Here is a 17603-nt window from a genome sequence, read left to right as displayed (position 1 = left end):
TTTGACTCCCTCTAACTCAGAGAGTTCTAAAATGCTTTAAAACTAAGCATTTTACAACGTTTTTTGTGTCTCCCGTTAAATTTGCACACTAAACAACGTAAATGTCTCGACAACTCGGCGAGTTTAAAAAATGTTTAGTTTCCCTAAAAAATATGGATCAAATAAAACAACAACACATTTAAATGTATTGTCTTGTCTGTTACATTATTATTTAAGATGATAATAATATGGCATACTTTTAGGCTTTATTTTGTATATGATGACTTCAGATTAAAATGTCACATATTTTATGGGCACAAAAATAAACATTTCGAACAGTGGCACAGGTAACAATAAAAAACTTGCTGTTTAGTAACTGTTATTGATCGAAAAGAACTTTATTTCGATTTTTATGATTTGATTATTTTACTGGCATGCTGGAACTAGAAACAAAGCTGAGAGCATTATATTAATAATTATAGTCTAAAAATCATATGACAATCTTATGTTTTTCGTCACAGTAAGGCTTTCCTCAGTATATTCTTACATACATATATTTATAGGAAATTGTTGTGGTACTCAAGATTTCATTCTACTTTGTGGTTTTTCTGATAATTTTTTTATTAAAATCTAAAATTCTAATACTGAAACGGAGCTTTTATGATAATAAAAAGCGTTTCAAAACATTATGATTTTGTGAAATAAAATTGTAACAATATTTAAGAATAAGAAATTTCTTATAATAATCAAATTTTCAGTTTTTTTTTATAATTTTATACAAATAGAGTACGATGTTTAGATAAGATAGATTAAAATGCATTTTCTATGTTATCAATTTCTATTTTTATAATTTTAGGTTAAATTAAATTTACATTAATTTATAACACAAACATTTGCAAATTTACATTTAAAGGCTTGTTATAATTGATGTAATACGTACATACATGCATAAATAGATTAGATTACAGACAAATTAAGATGCGAATAGGGAACCATGATCATGATACGAATTCTAATAGAGTTATAATATACATAAGTAAAAATAAATATGTAGATGCCTACAGGGGTTGTATTTTGTTTATCGTTCTGCTGCATACTAGAAGGTAAATAATTTGAAATTGTTTATCAACATTTTAAAGTAGTTTTCAGATAACGAAAGTGGATTTCCTAAAACTACATGTTAATAATTAAAATGTACACCCAATGTGTTCAGTTTTTTTCCGAAATTGTATAGCTTTTCTAACTAATTCTAGGCGAAGTGTAACCCAAAGTTCGACCAATACTTATCAAGTGAACTTATTTATTTACATTTCATTGAAATTATAAAAATCACTCCCAGTTCTAAACAATAAATTGAAAATCAATTAGTTTAGTCTGTAAGTGATCAGGGCAGCATACACAAAGCCAGTTTTATTGTCTATTCAAATTCATAAAAATTTTAAATAGTTAAACGAAATATTGAAATGAAATCTTCAACTTTCGATACCATAACCTGTCTTGTGGGTGAGTTCTTAGCCACCGCCTTGCTACTGTTCTTGGGTTGCATGGGCTGTACTGGCCAAAACAATAGTTTACTGCAAATGGCTTTGAATTTCGGTTTCGCCGTTATGCTTATTATCCAGTGTTTTGGTTGTGTGTCGGGTGCTCATCTCAATCCGGCCATTACATTGAGTGCTTATATCATGGATTTAATATCGCTGCGTATGTCCTTGGGCTACTTATTTGCCCAACTGTTGGGCAGCTATGTTGGCTATGCTCTCTTGATGTCTTTAATACCGAAATCGTTTCTGCCGGTGGATGGTGATAACATTGGTTTTTGCGTTACAATGCCACATTCGGATTTTAATTTCGTCAGAGCCTGCACAATTGAATTTATTATTACGTCAACATTGATTTTATTTGCCTGCAGTATTTGGGATCCCAGAAATGAGAAATTTTGCGAGACCGTGTCGTTGCGTTTCTGTTTGGCAGTCGTTTGTATGGGTTTAACCGCGGTAAGTTTCATTGTTATTTTTATATCCTTCTTTCCGCTTGTAACATTTTTCATTTGCGATCCCATAAAGTATATATAATGTGGATCGTTATAGACGTAGATCGTATAAATAGCGATGTATCCATATATGTTAAAATCAACTTTTCGTAGCCTTCAAATAACCTACATACATGATTCATGGTTAATGGAGCTCCTGATGAATAAATATAAGTTTTTGTATAAGTAGTTGGTATTGGTAAATACCTTAGGACTTGAAGATTAACGGTTTAGTGAAATTGAATAATTTTCTGAATTTTTGGGACTTTTTATAGACCCAAATTACCTTAAATCAATGGCATTATAATTTTTGACATTTTTTATTTTCATATAACGAAATTCCTAAAACGGGGAAAATGTGTTCCAAAAACTGGGTTTTTTAGAAAAGTGCCTACTGTGACGTTATTTACTGTGTAATAAAAAATTACTTTGTATGTATTTAAATAAGATAATATGAAGCTTTTTCGAGGATCGCTGTTCTACTTTTTTAGATTTTTTTATTCAAACCTACTTTTTTTTTTTAAATTGGCAAAGTTTGGATAGATCCGCTTAAGTGAGCCAAATTTTACTTTACACGCTTTTGCATTAAGTTCTGTTTTCGGATCATATACAAATTTAATATAGTCCCAAAGAAAATTTTTTTCCACAAAAGAAAAAATATGTATACGGACTTTTTTGGGAAGAAACGAAAAAATACGGCTTTTTATACCCTACACCACCATAGTGGGGAGGGTATAATGCGTTTGTGCAGATGTTTGTAACGCCCAAAAATAATAGTCTAACACCCACCTTAAAGTATACCGATCGACTTAGAATCATTTTCTGAGTCGATTAAACGATGTCCGTCCGTCTGGCTAGTTGGCTGGCTGTCCATGAAAACCTTGTGCGCAGAGTACATGTCGCAATTTTTAAGATATTTCAATGAAATTTGGTACATATCATTTTTTCGGCCCAAGGACGAAGCCTATTGAAACTGGATGAAATCGGTCCATTATTTCACCTAGCTCCCATACAAATGTCCTCTCGAAATTGGACTTTATCGGTCATAAATGTTTAATTTATATATGTATCTACACAAATTTCGCTCCAAATAGATTTCATTTATACAAAATTCATGTCACCAAATTTTGTTACGATCGGTTCATAATTAGTCATAGCTCCCATATAGATTCGCTTCCGAAAATCACTTAAACATGCATAGATCTCCTAAAAATGTTGGTATGTACACAAAATTCAACAGAAATAACAGACATAAATCACACGACCTAATTTCAAGGTGATCGGTCCATAATTGGTCATAGCTCCCATATAAGGCCCACTTCCGAAAATCACTCAAAAATATAAATTATTGAAATTTTAAAAGAAAAATGTGTTTGCTCTTTTACTTAGTGTAGGGTATTATATGGTCGGGCTTGACCGACCATACTTTCTTACTTGTTTTTTTTAAATATTTGAGACCCGAGGTGCCCGGTAATATTGCTAATTAAGAGTGAAGAGCTTTATTTACAATTTTGATATCTTTGGTGACTCCTACTGAAATTTTCCGCAAACATTTTCGTAAACTATTTTAATCCTTAAATGGCCTTTTTGAAAGGACTTTTTTTATTTTTCTCAAAAAAAGGGTCAAATTGACCCCTAAACAGAGGAGATAGAGGGTTAAGATGTTCAACAAAAATAATCCCCATAAAATTCCACAATATAACTCTGACAATAAGAATTCTCTCAGACATTAACTTACAAAATTTTTTCCAGTTAGTATAATTCTGCCTTCGATCAAAAAATAAAAATTTTGACCCACTGTAAAAAAAAAATTTAGACCAGCTGGGCTATAAGTTTATTCTTCAAAAATGATCTACTCAACATGATCTTTCAGAATTATACGGTCGCTATTCTTTCCCAATCAAAGGGTCTCAATTTGTTGGACAGTGTTATTTCCAGCAAAAAGGTTTAATCTTTATCTTTGGTGAATGGTATATAAGATTCTGGACAGCCGAATATAGCTCTGTTACATGTTAAAATTTAAATCGTGAATAAAATCTCATCTTTTTGAAATTTGAAAAATAAAAATGAAAATGTTGAAAGGACTCCAAAGGGTATTTGATTTCTGAATATGGTCAAAATCCGAAGACCCAGTCTTTAAAATCTGTATTTTTTCTATGCTCTTTGGTGGAATTCTCGATATACTACATATAGTATTTAAGTATCAAATGAAAAGATCTTCAAGCAAAACTCGTTGGGTGCATAGCTGAGATATTTGTAAAAAAAATGAAATCTCACAATTCAGCATTTTTTTTCGTATAAGTTTACTGACCTATTTGATATTTACAGAAAATAAAGGTTACGCATATATTATATTTTAAGACTGGTGGCTGCGATTACTTGGCTTTCCGTGATCATTGCCTCATTGACACAACTTAATATTTATAATATACACAACTTAAATATCATAATCCATAAAATGATAAAGTGTAAAGATAAGAGGCACTAGATCTACGAAGCGAAAAAATTCGCTGAGATATGAATTATCTCATTCTTTATTACATGTGATGCGGTACACCATGAAATCAAGTTATTTTCAACTAATTATTTCGTTTGAAGTAAATGAAATGTATAAAGATTTATTCTGGCAGATAACACTATGAGACAAAAAAGACTAAAGTAGAAATACCAGGAAAGTAATACTATTTTTCTGATAGGGTTTATCGAGTACAATAAGAATATGTTTTTGAAATTTGCAAAACACCTCCAAAATCTTGAGTTACGGGTAAAAAACCGGGTTTTCATACCTTTAAGCACTTATAAGCCATTAACTAAGCTGATTGTCAGTCGATTTTAATTTTTTAAACGGATGAATGAAGAAACTGCGGCCTTTCCAATGGTATATATATTATTTAAGTATTTTGACAAAATTTGTGTGCATTTCTTCAGTAATCATATTTTTGTTTATATTTTTTCACCATTTTCCAACTTTGAAGAAGATTTTACATAGTATTTTATAAAGGAACCGTACTATTTATGCATTGATTTAAAAAATAAGTTTATTTATGCATAAAACGCAATATTGATTTTAAAAATCCATTGGAAATTGACAAAGTTATTAAAGATTTACGCATATATAAACTTATTTTTTAAATCGATGCATAAAAAGTACGGTTCCTTTATAAAATACTATGTAAAATCTTCTTCAAAGTTGGAAAATGGTGAAAAAATAAAAACAAAAATATGTTTACTGAAGAAATGCACACAAATTCTGTCAAAATACTTAAATAATATATATACCATTGGAAAGGCCACAGTTTCTTCTTTTTAAATCCGTTTAGAAAATTAAAATCGATTGAGAATCGGCTTAGTTAATGGCTTATAAGTGCTTAAAGGTATGACAACCCGTTTTTTTTTTACCTGTAACTTAAGATTTTGGAGGTGTTTTGCAAATTTCAAAGACAGATTCTTGTTATACTCGACATCACCTTCCAGAAGAATTGTATCACTTTCCAGGTATTATTTTTTGTCGCATAGTGTAATACAAATTAGTCATAAATGTTTTTTTTGGGAAACCGCTAGAAAAATTTCGCTATATTGATTTGAATGCATTCATAACTAATATAATTATAGAGTCGTTAAACGAAGACATAAGAAGGCAAATACTGAATAGCCATTGGACTGACAATCTCCCAATGAAATTATTATGATTGAATGAATTAGAAAAGGTGCACAAATGTCGACTTCACGGGTAGTATCTTTATATATTTACTTTTCGTAAATCATTTTTGGACTGTATAATGCAATCGCATGTATTAGTTCTAAAATGTCTCACTTAATTAAATCATTTTAGATTTTTAAAATGAATTCAGTGTGCAACTATAATTAAATACTTAAGTAACAAATAATTATGAAATCGGCAACTTTTGATATAGTGTCCCGTCTTATGGCGGAATTTGTGGGTACCACAATACTAGTATTTGTTGGCTGTTTGGGCTGTGCCGGAAGTGAAAATAATTTATTAAAAATCTCCTTGAATTTCGGTTTTGCAGTCATGCTTATTATCCAAAGTTTGAGCTGCGTGTCAGGTGGTCATTTAAATCCAGCCATTACATTGTCTGCTTGCATTATGAATCAAATAAGTCCGCTAATGACAGTGGGTTATATTTGCGCCCAGTTGTTGGGTTGCTTTATCGGATACGCTCTCTTAATGTTTTTGATACCGAGCTCATTTTTGTCTGTTGCAGTCAACAACGATGGTTTCTGCTTAACATTACCGCATCCAGAATTGAGCTTCACTCAGGCTGTGGCCATTGAATTTATTATTACTTGCACATTGGTTTTGTTTGCTTGCAGCATTTGGGATCCCAGAAATGCAAAACATGGCCAAACTACACCATTGAAATTCGGTTTAGCTGTCGTTTGTTTGGCATGCACTGCTGTAAGTAAAAAATCATTTTGAGAGATTTTAACATACATTATATAATTTTTTTAAGAAAAATATATAGTTTTTCTTCATTTCAACACTTGTAACTGTAATCTGTAAATAAATCTGTAACTTCTAAATGAATAGCCCGATTTCAATTAATTAGACTAGCGAAAAGGAAAAGATATACATATTAAATAAAAAGGAAATTATGTTCTCTTTTCAAAAATGTTGAAAATTTTTAAGAATTAAAAAAATTATAGAAGACTTTTTTCAAAAATATGGAAATAAAAAATGGTAGGTTATTTTTTGGGAAAATTTTAATAAAAGTTTTTATATTTACATAGAAATTTTTGAACAAAATACAAAAGTGAAAAAGATTTTAGTGATTCGTTAATGACAATACCACATTACCACAATTCCCAAAATCCTTTTAAAAAATCCCAAAATTGTTTTTTGTAGATCTCGTCTAGTAGATTCCTTATATATAAAAACCTTTCAAATCGGGTCGCAAATAAAAATTTAGCATCATTTTTATTTTTTGATATACCCGAGGTGCCCCACTTTGGGGCCCTGTAGCTCGGCCCCCCTAGTGTTACAAGCCCAAATTCAAAACTTAAACTTATCAACACCTCCTCTATAGCCATGGAAAATTGTATTTATTTCCACTTCTTTTCCTGTTCCCCCACTGTGCAACATTTGTCGGGTCAGCTAGTGATCAATAAACATTTATTTGAATGTAACATTAGTATTTTATTTATATTTTTGGCGAGCTTTAATTTTTAGACTGAACAGTGGGGCAGAATCAACATTTTTTGCTTTCCACGCTTTCCAAAAATATAAAAATCTTTGAAATCGGATTGGAAACTAAAAAATGGCACGTGTTTAAACATTTTACATGTCGAAGGTACCTTACTTTGGGCTCCAATAGCGCCACCCCTTGATCATTTGTAGGGTCCATTTTAATAACTTAAACTCGAATGCTCCTTGTCTACGCCCACGTCAAATTTTGTCCCGAGCGAACCAGCCATTTAGAAATGACAGATTTATTTTCAAAAAATTTAGATTCTGCCGCACTATGGACTGGTGGTTGCGACTACTTGCCTTTCCGTGATCATTGTGTTATTTTGGAACACAACTTAATTTTGCTTTTAAATGGTTAATTGTGGTTTAAATATAGACGTAATCATAATCCATGAAATCTTCTAGTGTAAAGATAAAGATAAGAAACAATAGATCTACCAAGAGTAAAATTTGCTGAGATATGAATTATCTCATTATTTATTACACTTGATGCGGTACACCATAAACTTAAGTTATTTTCAATTCATTATTTAGTTCGTAATTCATGAAATATATTCCAAATTTTTATACTTACCATCAAAAAAGATGGTAATTCCAAAAAAAATTGAATTCTAAGGCGATCTAGCTATGTCCGTCCGTCTGTCTGTTGAAAACAATATAGGACCCAAACATAAGGAGTTAGCTAGCTGAAAATTTCCTTAAATACTCTCTGTTTATAAGGTTTGTTTGGTATTGAAAAAGGGTAATATCGGACCGATATTATTGGTCTATGATTTCACCTAGTCCCCATACAAATGTCCCTCCAAAATATTGCGTAAACTGTCATAAATATTGTTACGAAATTGTACTTGAATTCAAATATAACGATTTTAACGGCTGATTTAAAGTTGCATAATGCTTTCAAACAGCTGTGCCTCTCAAACTGTAACATATCTGTGGGCATTATTAACATTGAATAAAAGCTTTGAGTTGATCATTGATCGTAGGTATGGCAATTCGAATTCGAATATACGAGCTTTGGCAGTTAAATAACATTGTAGAAAGTTTACCAGAGATGGCGTGTGTGTTCGAAAGCTCTAGAATATACGAGCTTTGACAGTTAAAGAACAATCTAGAGTGCAGATGGCAGTGTTATAAACAGTGGCAGAGGTTACAGTCGTGAGTCAGTTTATCAGAGACGCTATTGGAATAAACATCAACTGTGCTGTATTTTCAAGTGAATTCGTGTACATTATAAAGTGTGTCTGTATTTCTGCGAATTTATCAACGTTTATAAAAAAACATTGAGTGACTATTTGATTCTGTGGTTGTTGTACATTTTAAATAAATAAAGAGTTGTTACAATTTTTAAACTACTAAACAGCTTTTATTTGCAATCAAATGTATCCGGTTTATCTAAAGGACATAAACCAACGATTTGAAAAGGGTAAAACGTAGCAATATGTTGATTATATGGTATTCCTTATAACATTTTGCACAAATTAGTTCTAAGTACTTTGATATTATATAATACCGTAAAGTATGGTGAAAATCGGGCAGAATTTCTTCCTAGTCCTCATACAAGGTCCACCACAGAAAATGACCTAAACAGTCATAATTGTCTTATAATAATTAAATATACATATTGACCCTAACCGCTATATCAGACAAATATTTTATTGTCACATATTGATGATGGGTATAAAAAATTCGTCATAGCCGAATATTACAATCTTATCTTGGGTTTTTTGGGACAGAAATTTGATTTTAATACATCCGTCTTTATGCCCTAAAAAGGTAGAGATAAATTTTAGAGTTATTAGCAATGATACAGAAAGGGTGAATTAATGTCAACTTATATGGATTGTAGCCTACTTATTTACTTTTCATATTTTAATGGACTCTATAAAACAATCTCATAGGTATGTTTATGTATCTATTTGAAAATTTCTCACTAAATCTAAACTAAATCATTTTAAATATAAAAATTAGTTTCACAAATGAGTTCAGTGTCAAATAATGCTTAAAGACATAAAGTAACAAAGACTAAAGACTCGCGAAAAGAAACAAATAAAAATAAATAAACATGAAGGCGCCAACTTTCGATATAGTGTCCCGTCTTTTGGCGGAATTTCTGGGTACCACAATACTGGTATTTCTAGGCTGTTTGGGCTGTGCCGGTAGTGAAAATAGTTTATTAAAAATCTCGATTACTATGGGTTTCATCGTTATGCTTATTATCCAGAGCTTGGCCTGTATATCTGGTGCTCATTTAAGTCCAGCCATTACATTGTCCGCTTACATCATGAAGCTTATTGATCCACTAATGGCAGTCGGCTACTTTTGTGCCCAGTTGTTGGGTTGCTTTATGGGATATGCTCTCTTAATGTTTTTGATACCGAGCTCATTTTTGCCTGGAGTCAACAACGATGGTTTCTGTCTAACATTACCGCATCCTGAATTGGGTTACATGCAGGCAGTGGCCATTGAATTTATTATTACGGCCACTTTGGTTTTGTTCGCTTGCAGTTTTTGGGATCCCAGAAATGCAAAGAATGGGAAGACTATACCATTGAAATTCGGTTTTGCTATCATCTGTTTGGCGTGCACTGCTGTAAGTAAAATAATTCATTTCAGAAATTTTAAGATACATTAAAATTTTTCAATTATATTGTGTAGCAACTAAAAATATATAATTTGCATTTTTTTAAAAAAAATGTTGAAACATTTGGTGAATGAAGTGATTGCCCTTACATTGTTTAATATTTGCTAAATCTTCGGATTCTAACTATTTTGATAATATACTTTAATTTTTGAAAGCGTTAATCTGGGAAGACTTGACTTATATCTTAACCCGGTGCGCTTCACTATCGTAGTAAAATAAAAAGAAATGTGAAAAGATTTTTACAGTGGGCAAGTTTCGATCCAGCCAATTTTTAGTCAAACTTCTTACAATAATAGGAATGTAATTTATAAATAGTTAGAAGACTCTAGATATAACAGTTCTTTAGATATTCCAAAATACCTATTTACTTTGTACGATCTGATACCATCCATTTGCAATACGTATAATGGTACCAAAATAACACATGCTTTGTATTGAGAATCACACTATTATAGATCTCCAGTTATCCATTAATAACAATTAACCGAATATGGGACGGGAACTATAATATCGAGAATCTAACTTTTATAGTTCTCCAGATATTCGATCCCTTTAATTTTAGGTAAAACAGGACACTGCCAAGCGGGGAAAAATGTTAGGTATTTACTTTGTAGGCCACCTAAAATATCTATTCTACTCTGCCTTCTCGTAGAAGTTGTTCTAAAAGTGCTTTGCTTCTCCTTCCAAAAATTTCATACATATTCAAAATTTAAATACAAAAAAATAAGGTCTAAAAAAACTTTATTTAAAATTCAAACATGATTGGTTTTGTAATTGCAAATATGTTGTCTCTCTATAATAAAATTTATTTTACTATCTTTATTATAAATCGTTACATAAAATCAGAATAATGTACAAAATCTAAAAGAAAACTTTGTTTTTATAACATTTTATGTTGTGAAGTAGTTTTTTTTATATGAGTAGGTGAGATGCAAAACTCGTTCGTTACAAAAATTCAAAATATTTAGATAACTATTGATTCTGGCAGTCCTTTTGCAGTTTATTTAATTTTTTCAACTGTAGAGTTTTAGTCAAAAATGGAGTAACATCTAAGAATTTAAAACATTCGACTAATTTGGTCCATTTGATCATCCGCTACATGTTTTTCGTGCTTTTCCGAAATTCGGTTTATGTGTAACGAGCGAATTTTGCATTTCACCTACTCAATGCAAAACTCGGGGGGATGTCTTTCGATCGGGATGAAATTTGTACAAAGGTTAGTTCTAGTCGGGAACTCTATGAGTTAGAGGTGGTCAAAATTTGACATTTTGGCCAAGCAGGTGTTTTTTCTCAACCATGTAACTTATTGCCTATTGTTCGTAGCAAAATGTGTCCCAAATAGTTTAGATAACACTTTCTTCAATCTTTTGAAAAAATTAAAAAAAAAATAAAAAATTGGTGACATTTCTTTTCTGAAATCAAAAATTTGTTCGAATTTTCTTTAAAGCTTTCTCAAAAGAAAGCTTATACATTTTCCTTGAAGACCTTGTTGGTCGCTTAGTGGGATTCGAGTGGAATATCTATCAAAATAAATATTTTGTAACTCATGACATACAATTTTTGACTGTTTTTCCAAAACGAGCCCTTTTTATACCCTCCACCACCATAAGTGGTGAATGAGGGTATATATAAGTTTGTCATTCCGTGTGTAACATTGAGAAATATTCATCTGAGACCCAACAAAGTATATATATTATTGATCCTTATGAAATTCTAAGTCGATTGAGCCATGTCCGTCTGTCTGTCCGTCTGTGTAAAACACGCTCACGTCCAAAATACGCAAACAAACTTAGTAGAGTTGCAAGAAAAATGTTTATTATTGTCCTAAGCAGTTTGGTATTGAAAATCAGCGAAATCGGTACAGTGGAACCAAAGAAAATGAATGAAAATGTGGGACAACCTCAAAAAAAAATTGATAATTTTCACATATTTTTGGACATTTTTTGTAAATATATTGCAGCTAATATCATAAAATTTTGCACTCGTTACTTTTATGATAAAAGGAGTAACTCTGGTGAAAATTTTAAGAATCGGTCCATGATTTCTCCTAGCCCCCATACAAATTTCTTCCCGAAATATGGTTCTATGGTCTATAAATGCCTACAAAATAGGAATATCCACATGAAATTCAGCAAAAATAAGTTTCGTGGTAAAAGAAATTATATTACAAAATTTTTCGTGGATCGGCCCATATTTGACCATAGCCCCCATATAAAGTACACTTCCGAAAATCTCTTAAATAAGCATAAATGTCTTATAAATATCGCTATCAAGTTGAAATTCGACATGAATAATCCCCATATATACCAAAATCGCTGTACCTAATTCTATGAAGATCGGCCGATAATTGGTTATAGCTCCCATATAAGGACCACTTCCGAAAAACACAATAACCTACATAAATATCTAAAAAATATCAATATCAAAACAAAATTTCACACACATCCATAGTTTATATTTAGAAATCATACTACTGGATTTTGTGAATATCGGTCCATATTTGACCATAGCTCCCATATAAGGTCCACTTCCAAAAATCAGTTAAGTACTCATAAATCTCTTATAAATACATTTATCATGATAAAATTCCACATAAATTATACTCATATATATAGATATCACTGTTCCAAATTTTATGCAGATTGGCCGATAATTGGTCATAGCTCCCCTATAAGGCCATTTCCGAAAAAAGATATTAACCTTAAAAAGTATTAAAAACATATCGATATCAAAATGAAATTACGCACAGATCCAGTAATTTGAATCCAGTAATCATACTTCTGGATTTTGTGAATATCGGTCCATATTTAACCATAGCTCCCATATAAGGTCCACTCCCGAAAATCACTAATATGCTCATAAATTTCTTACAAATATAACTATATTCAGGTTGAAATTCAAAACAAATTTATTCAATATATACAAAAATCGATGTACCAAATTTAATGATGATAGGCCCATAATTGGTCATAACCTCCATATAAGAACTACTTCAGGAAAACACATTACCGTGCACAAATATCCATAAAAATCTACACTCAACCAAAATTTTACACCGATCAGTAATTTGTATCCATAGCTCCCACATAAGGTCCACTCTTGTTAATAGCGTTGTTTATATGAAATTCTACAAAAAATGCCCTTAAATACTTAGGATCATAATAGGTCATAGCATCCATATATTTAAAAAAAATGGTACACAGATCAGTAATTTGTATTCAAAAATCATAATACTGAATTTTGTGAATATTGGTCCATAATTGGCCACAGCTCTCATATAAATACATAAAAATCACGTAAAAATATTTTATGACAATCGAATCATAATAGGTCATAGCTCCCGCAAAAGTCCCACAACCAAGTGTTTTGAAATTTGTCTAAATATATTTGTATACCCTTTTTTTATACTCTGTTTCTTCACTTGAGGTTAAAAGGGAAAAATGTTGATCCAAACGTATTAACTAATTATTAAGTATATAAATTGTTAAATTTCATTTCATGAGGTCCACACTTAAACTCGACAACACTTCCCCTTTGCGCATGTGAAATTTCATTAAAATCGGACTAAGGGTTTAGAAGTTACAGATTTATTTCCCTCTTTTTTTTCTCATACCACTGTGAGCCACTTTGACACTCAGATATTGTAGATCGTTTAACCCAGTTCCAACAAACTGTTAACGGTTACCTATGTAAGAAAATAATAATTTACACGAAGATTTAGAAAAATTAAGTTTAGACGACAATTTATCAATTAAAAGACAATAATTAACTGTGTCAAACGTTCTAATAGGAATTTCAGTTATAAATTGCTGAATTAGATACAATATTTTGTACATTTGAAATAAAATATCTTCTGCGTAAACTAGTCTTTCTAACAATTGTTATATTATTTCAGCTTTTATGCCATCATATTTAGGTGGAGGGTATTTAAGATTCGGCACGTCCGAATATAGTACTCTTACTTGTTTAATTTTTTTTTGCTCAGAAGAAAGCTTGGGTCCATTCCTTGAAGACCTTTTTGGCCGCTTAGTGGGATATCTCCAAATAAAAAATCTAATAAAATGGGCCCTTTTTAATTTTTTTTTGCTCAACATAAAGCTTAGTTCTATTCCTCTTAGTGGGATACGAGTGGATATATATCAAAATAAATGTTTTAAGAAATGTATGTCTTGAGTTACAGAATCCACTCGCATCCCACTTAAATTAAACAATTGGAAGCATTAGTTTAACTAGTTATTATAATTATCCAGATATATTCAATTATGTATAACTATTTTCTTTATATGATACGGGACACTCCCACTAAGCCGATTCCGCCCAAACATCAAAAAAATTATTTGAAAGTTATTCAGATAATGTTTAAAAACCCTCGAAATTACAATTTTATTTGTACTGGAGGTCCTACACCGACTTTTCAGATCTCGTCCATTTTTAGCAAAACATTTTCAGCCAACTACGTACCATGGTAACTAAATAAATTCTTCAAAGTTTTTCGGATTTTCTCTAATATAGTTCACTAGATATTTGATAATATTTTTTCAGACAACGTTTAAAGAATCTCTCAATTTTAGTTATCCGATAATCAAAATTTTCTATGTACTTTGTATAGGATGATCCTACTGTTCCGATCCCGACCATTTTTTTCTAAACTCCGTATACTGATAAGAAATTGGTTCATATAAAGATTCTAATACGAACAAAATAAGCAGGGCTTCTCATGAAGCAATTCTGTTTTGTTGGAGTGCATAGAGTACTGTTTATCGATCACTTCGTTTTAGAGAAATTAACTTCAAAATATCATACATTTGTATACCCATTACATATCAAAAAGGATTTTGTCATTCCGGAGCTAGCTCTCTGAAAATTTCCACAAATATTCTCTGATTGAAAATGGGAAATATCCATGATTTCACCTAGTCCCCATACAAATGTCCCCCAGGAATACAGTTTGAGCATTCACAAATATATTGATTATGTATAAATCCTGATAAAATAGCAAAACTTATCAATTTTTATACCCTTCAGCTTCGTGAGAAGGGTATATATAAGTTTGTCATTCCGTTTGTAATTTCTACATTTTTCATTTCCGACCCTATAAAGTATATATATTCTGGATCCTTATAGATAGCGGAGTCGATTAAGCCATGTCCGTCTGTCTGTCTGTCTGTCTGTCCGTCTGTCTGTCTGTCTGTCTGTCTGTCTGTTGAAATCAGTTTTCTGAAGACCCCAGATATCTTCGGGATCCAAATCTTCAATAATTCTGTCAGACATGCTTTCGAGAATTTTGCTATTTAAAATCAGCAAAATCGGTCCACAAATGGCTGAGATATGAGGAAAAAACCAAGACAACCTCGATTTTTTACCTATTTTTTTACCTATATCTGGATTACTAAGACATTAATATAGACAATATGGATATCTAATAATAGATATTTCAAAGACATTTGCAACGACGTATATAAGACCACAGTAAGTTGGACCCACAATGGGTCAAAATCGGGAAAAAATTTTTAACCCGAATTTTTTTTTAAAAAAAAAAAAATTGAAAAAACAAAAAAAAAATTTTAAAATTTAAAAAAAAAAATTTTAAAATTTAAAAAAAAAAAATTTTAAAATTAAAAAAAAAAATTTTTAAAATTTTAAAAAAAAAAATTTAAATTTAAAAAAAAAAAAATTAAAATAACAATCGAAAAATTTTTTTTTCCAAAAAATTAAAAAAAATGAAAAAAAAAACTAAATTTTGTTTACCTAAAAATATTTAAAATTTGGAAGTATAATTTGGTGAAGGGTATATAAGATTCGGCACAGCCGAATATAGCACTCTTACTTGTTTAATTGAATTTTATTCACTTTTGGAAAGCTAAGTAAGAGAGCTATATTCGGCTGTGCCGAATCTTATATACCCTTCACCAAATTATACTCTAAAATAAAAATTTTAAATATTTTTAGGTAAACAAAATAAAAAATTTTTATCCACTTGTTTTTTCGAAATTGTTTTTCAATTTTTTTTTAAATTTTAAAAAATATTTTTTTTTAATTTAAAAAAAAAATTGTAATTTTTAAATTTTTTTATTAATATTTAGTGAAAAAAAATTTTTGTTGAAAAAAAAAATCGGGTTAAAAAATATTTTTCCCGATTTTGACCCCTTGTTTTATGGTTTTATATACGATTTAGTAATCCAGATATCGGTCAAAAATAGGTCAAAAATCGAGGTTGTCCTGGTTTTTTCCTATATCTCAGCCATTTGTGGACCGACTTTAATAGCAACCGAGCCGGAAGAATTTCGGAGATATTGATGTATGAATCGTGTATGTAAGTTATTTGGGGGCTTCGGAAACTTGATTTCAACACACAGACGGACAGACAGACATGGCTATATCGACTCCGCTATCTATCTATAAGATTTTGAATATTTTTTAAAATACACTAAAACTCACAAAAACAAACTTTAGAAAAAACCGGCTATTCGAGGAGAAAAACCCGGTTTCTTCGATATTCGAAATGTGAGCTTTTCAAAAAAACCGGTTATAACCGGTTATTAAAAACCGGGCCGATCACCCTAGTAGTTTTCCAAATTTTTAAGATGAATATTTTTCCAAAAAATATAAAGTCGGTTTCAAATAATTAGTGCCAAACTCTTTAGTAGCACTTTAGCATAATAATAGCATTCTACAGAATGCATTTCAGAAGTAATTGGGACATCAATAGCTTTTAGGCGGTCATTAAAGAATCTGAAGTGGTTCTGATTACACTCCTGTTATATTATATTTATAATAATGTTATTTGAATTTAATGATTTATTATATATTATCTTTTACAGGGTAACTTTACTGGTGCCAGCATGAATCCAGCACGATCTTTGGCCCCTGCTTTGTGGAATAACAATTTCAAATATCAGGGAGTTTATTGGATTGGCCCTTTAAGTGCAGCCGTTGTTAGTTCTTATGTTTACAAGCTGGTTTTTTGGCGTGAAGTACATGAATGATTTTCAACGATTATATTGTAAAATAAATTTGAAATTAATTTAAGTGTATAAAGATATTAAAAAAAGGTTTTTTTCACCAACAAAATTTCTAAAATGCACCAAATAATTTCATATTTTTTTTTTGAAGTATGTCCGTTATTATTAAAATAAAATACATATATTTGGTCAATTCACAAGGTCTCTTATCATGTCATATTGTCATAGTGTCCTAATATTTCACAATGTTTTTTATTGGTTTTCAACCAAAAAATATCCTAAACTATTACTACTCTGTATGCTATGTTTATTGTGTTATCGTAGCCAACCAGCAGAGACCTGCGCCGAATGCCTAAGAGACGATTAAGCCGACCCGCCGAGTCGTGATATATTAGGACATTATGACAATATGACTGATAAGATACCTTGTGAATTAACCAATTTTATTTCAAAATAATTGTAAATATTGAATGAAAAACTTTATTGCGTTTAGTGCGTGAACTTTTTTAAAGTTAAAAAATAATACCGTATATTTTCATATTTTTTAACTCTCTATTCGATCATGCTATGCCAATTTGCAAAAAATGTCAATAGTTATATCCCTAATGTACATACATACATATACATATGTATATTAGGGTGTTCTTTTTTGTATAAACATTTCTTTTTTTTAATACATTTGATCAATTCACGATAACACAATATACATAGCATACAGAGTAGTATTATTTTAGGACATTTTTTGCTTGAAAAGTCATAAAAACCATTGTGAAACATTAG

General features: G+C 30.7%; 1 protein-coding gene across 1 annotated transcript; it reads left to right on the top strand.

Annotated features, from left to right (window-relative positions):
- Nucleotides 1–1365: 1365 nt before the first annotated feature.
- Nucleotides 1366–16953, top strand: LOC135949075 (aquaporin AQPcic-like). The gene is made up of 2 exons (XM_065498533.1): nucleotides 1366–1973; nucleotides 16683–16953. The coding sequence occupies exons 1-2, from the start codon at nucleotides 1443–1445 to the stop codon at nucleotides 16845–16847; spliced, it is 696 nt and encodes a 231-aa protein (XP_065354605.1). The 5' UTR covers nucleotides 1366–1442; the 3' UTR covers nucleotides 16848–16953.
- Nucleotides 16954–17603: the final 650 nt, after the last annotated feature.

Source organism: Calliphora vicina, chromosome 1 (genome assembly GCF_958450345.1).
Source record: "Calliphora vicina chromosome 1, idCalVici1.1, whole genome shotgun sequence".
Taxonomy (NCBI): Eukaryota; Metazoa; Arthropoda; class Insecta; order Diptera; family Calliphoridae; genus Calliphora; species Calliphora vicina.
Note: the sequence above shows the minus strand (reverse complement) of the source record. Positions and strands in the feature narration are given on the sequence as shown.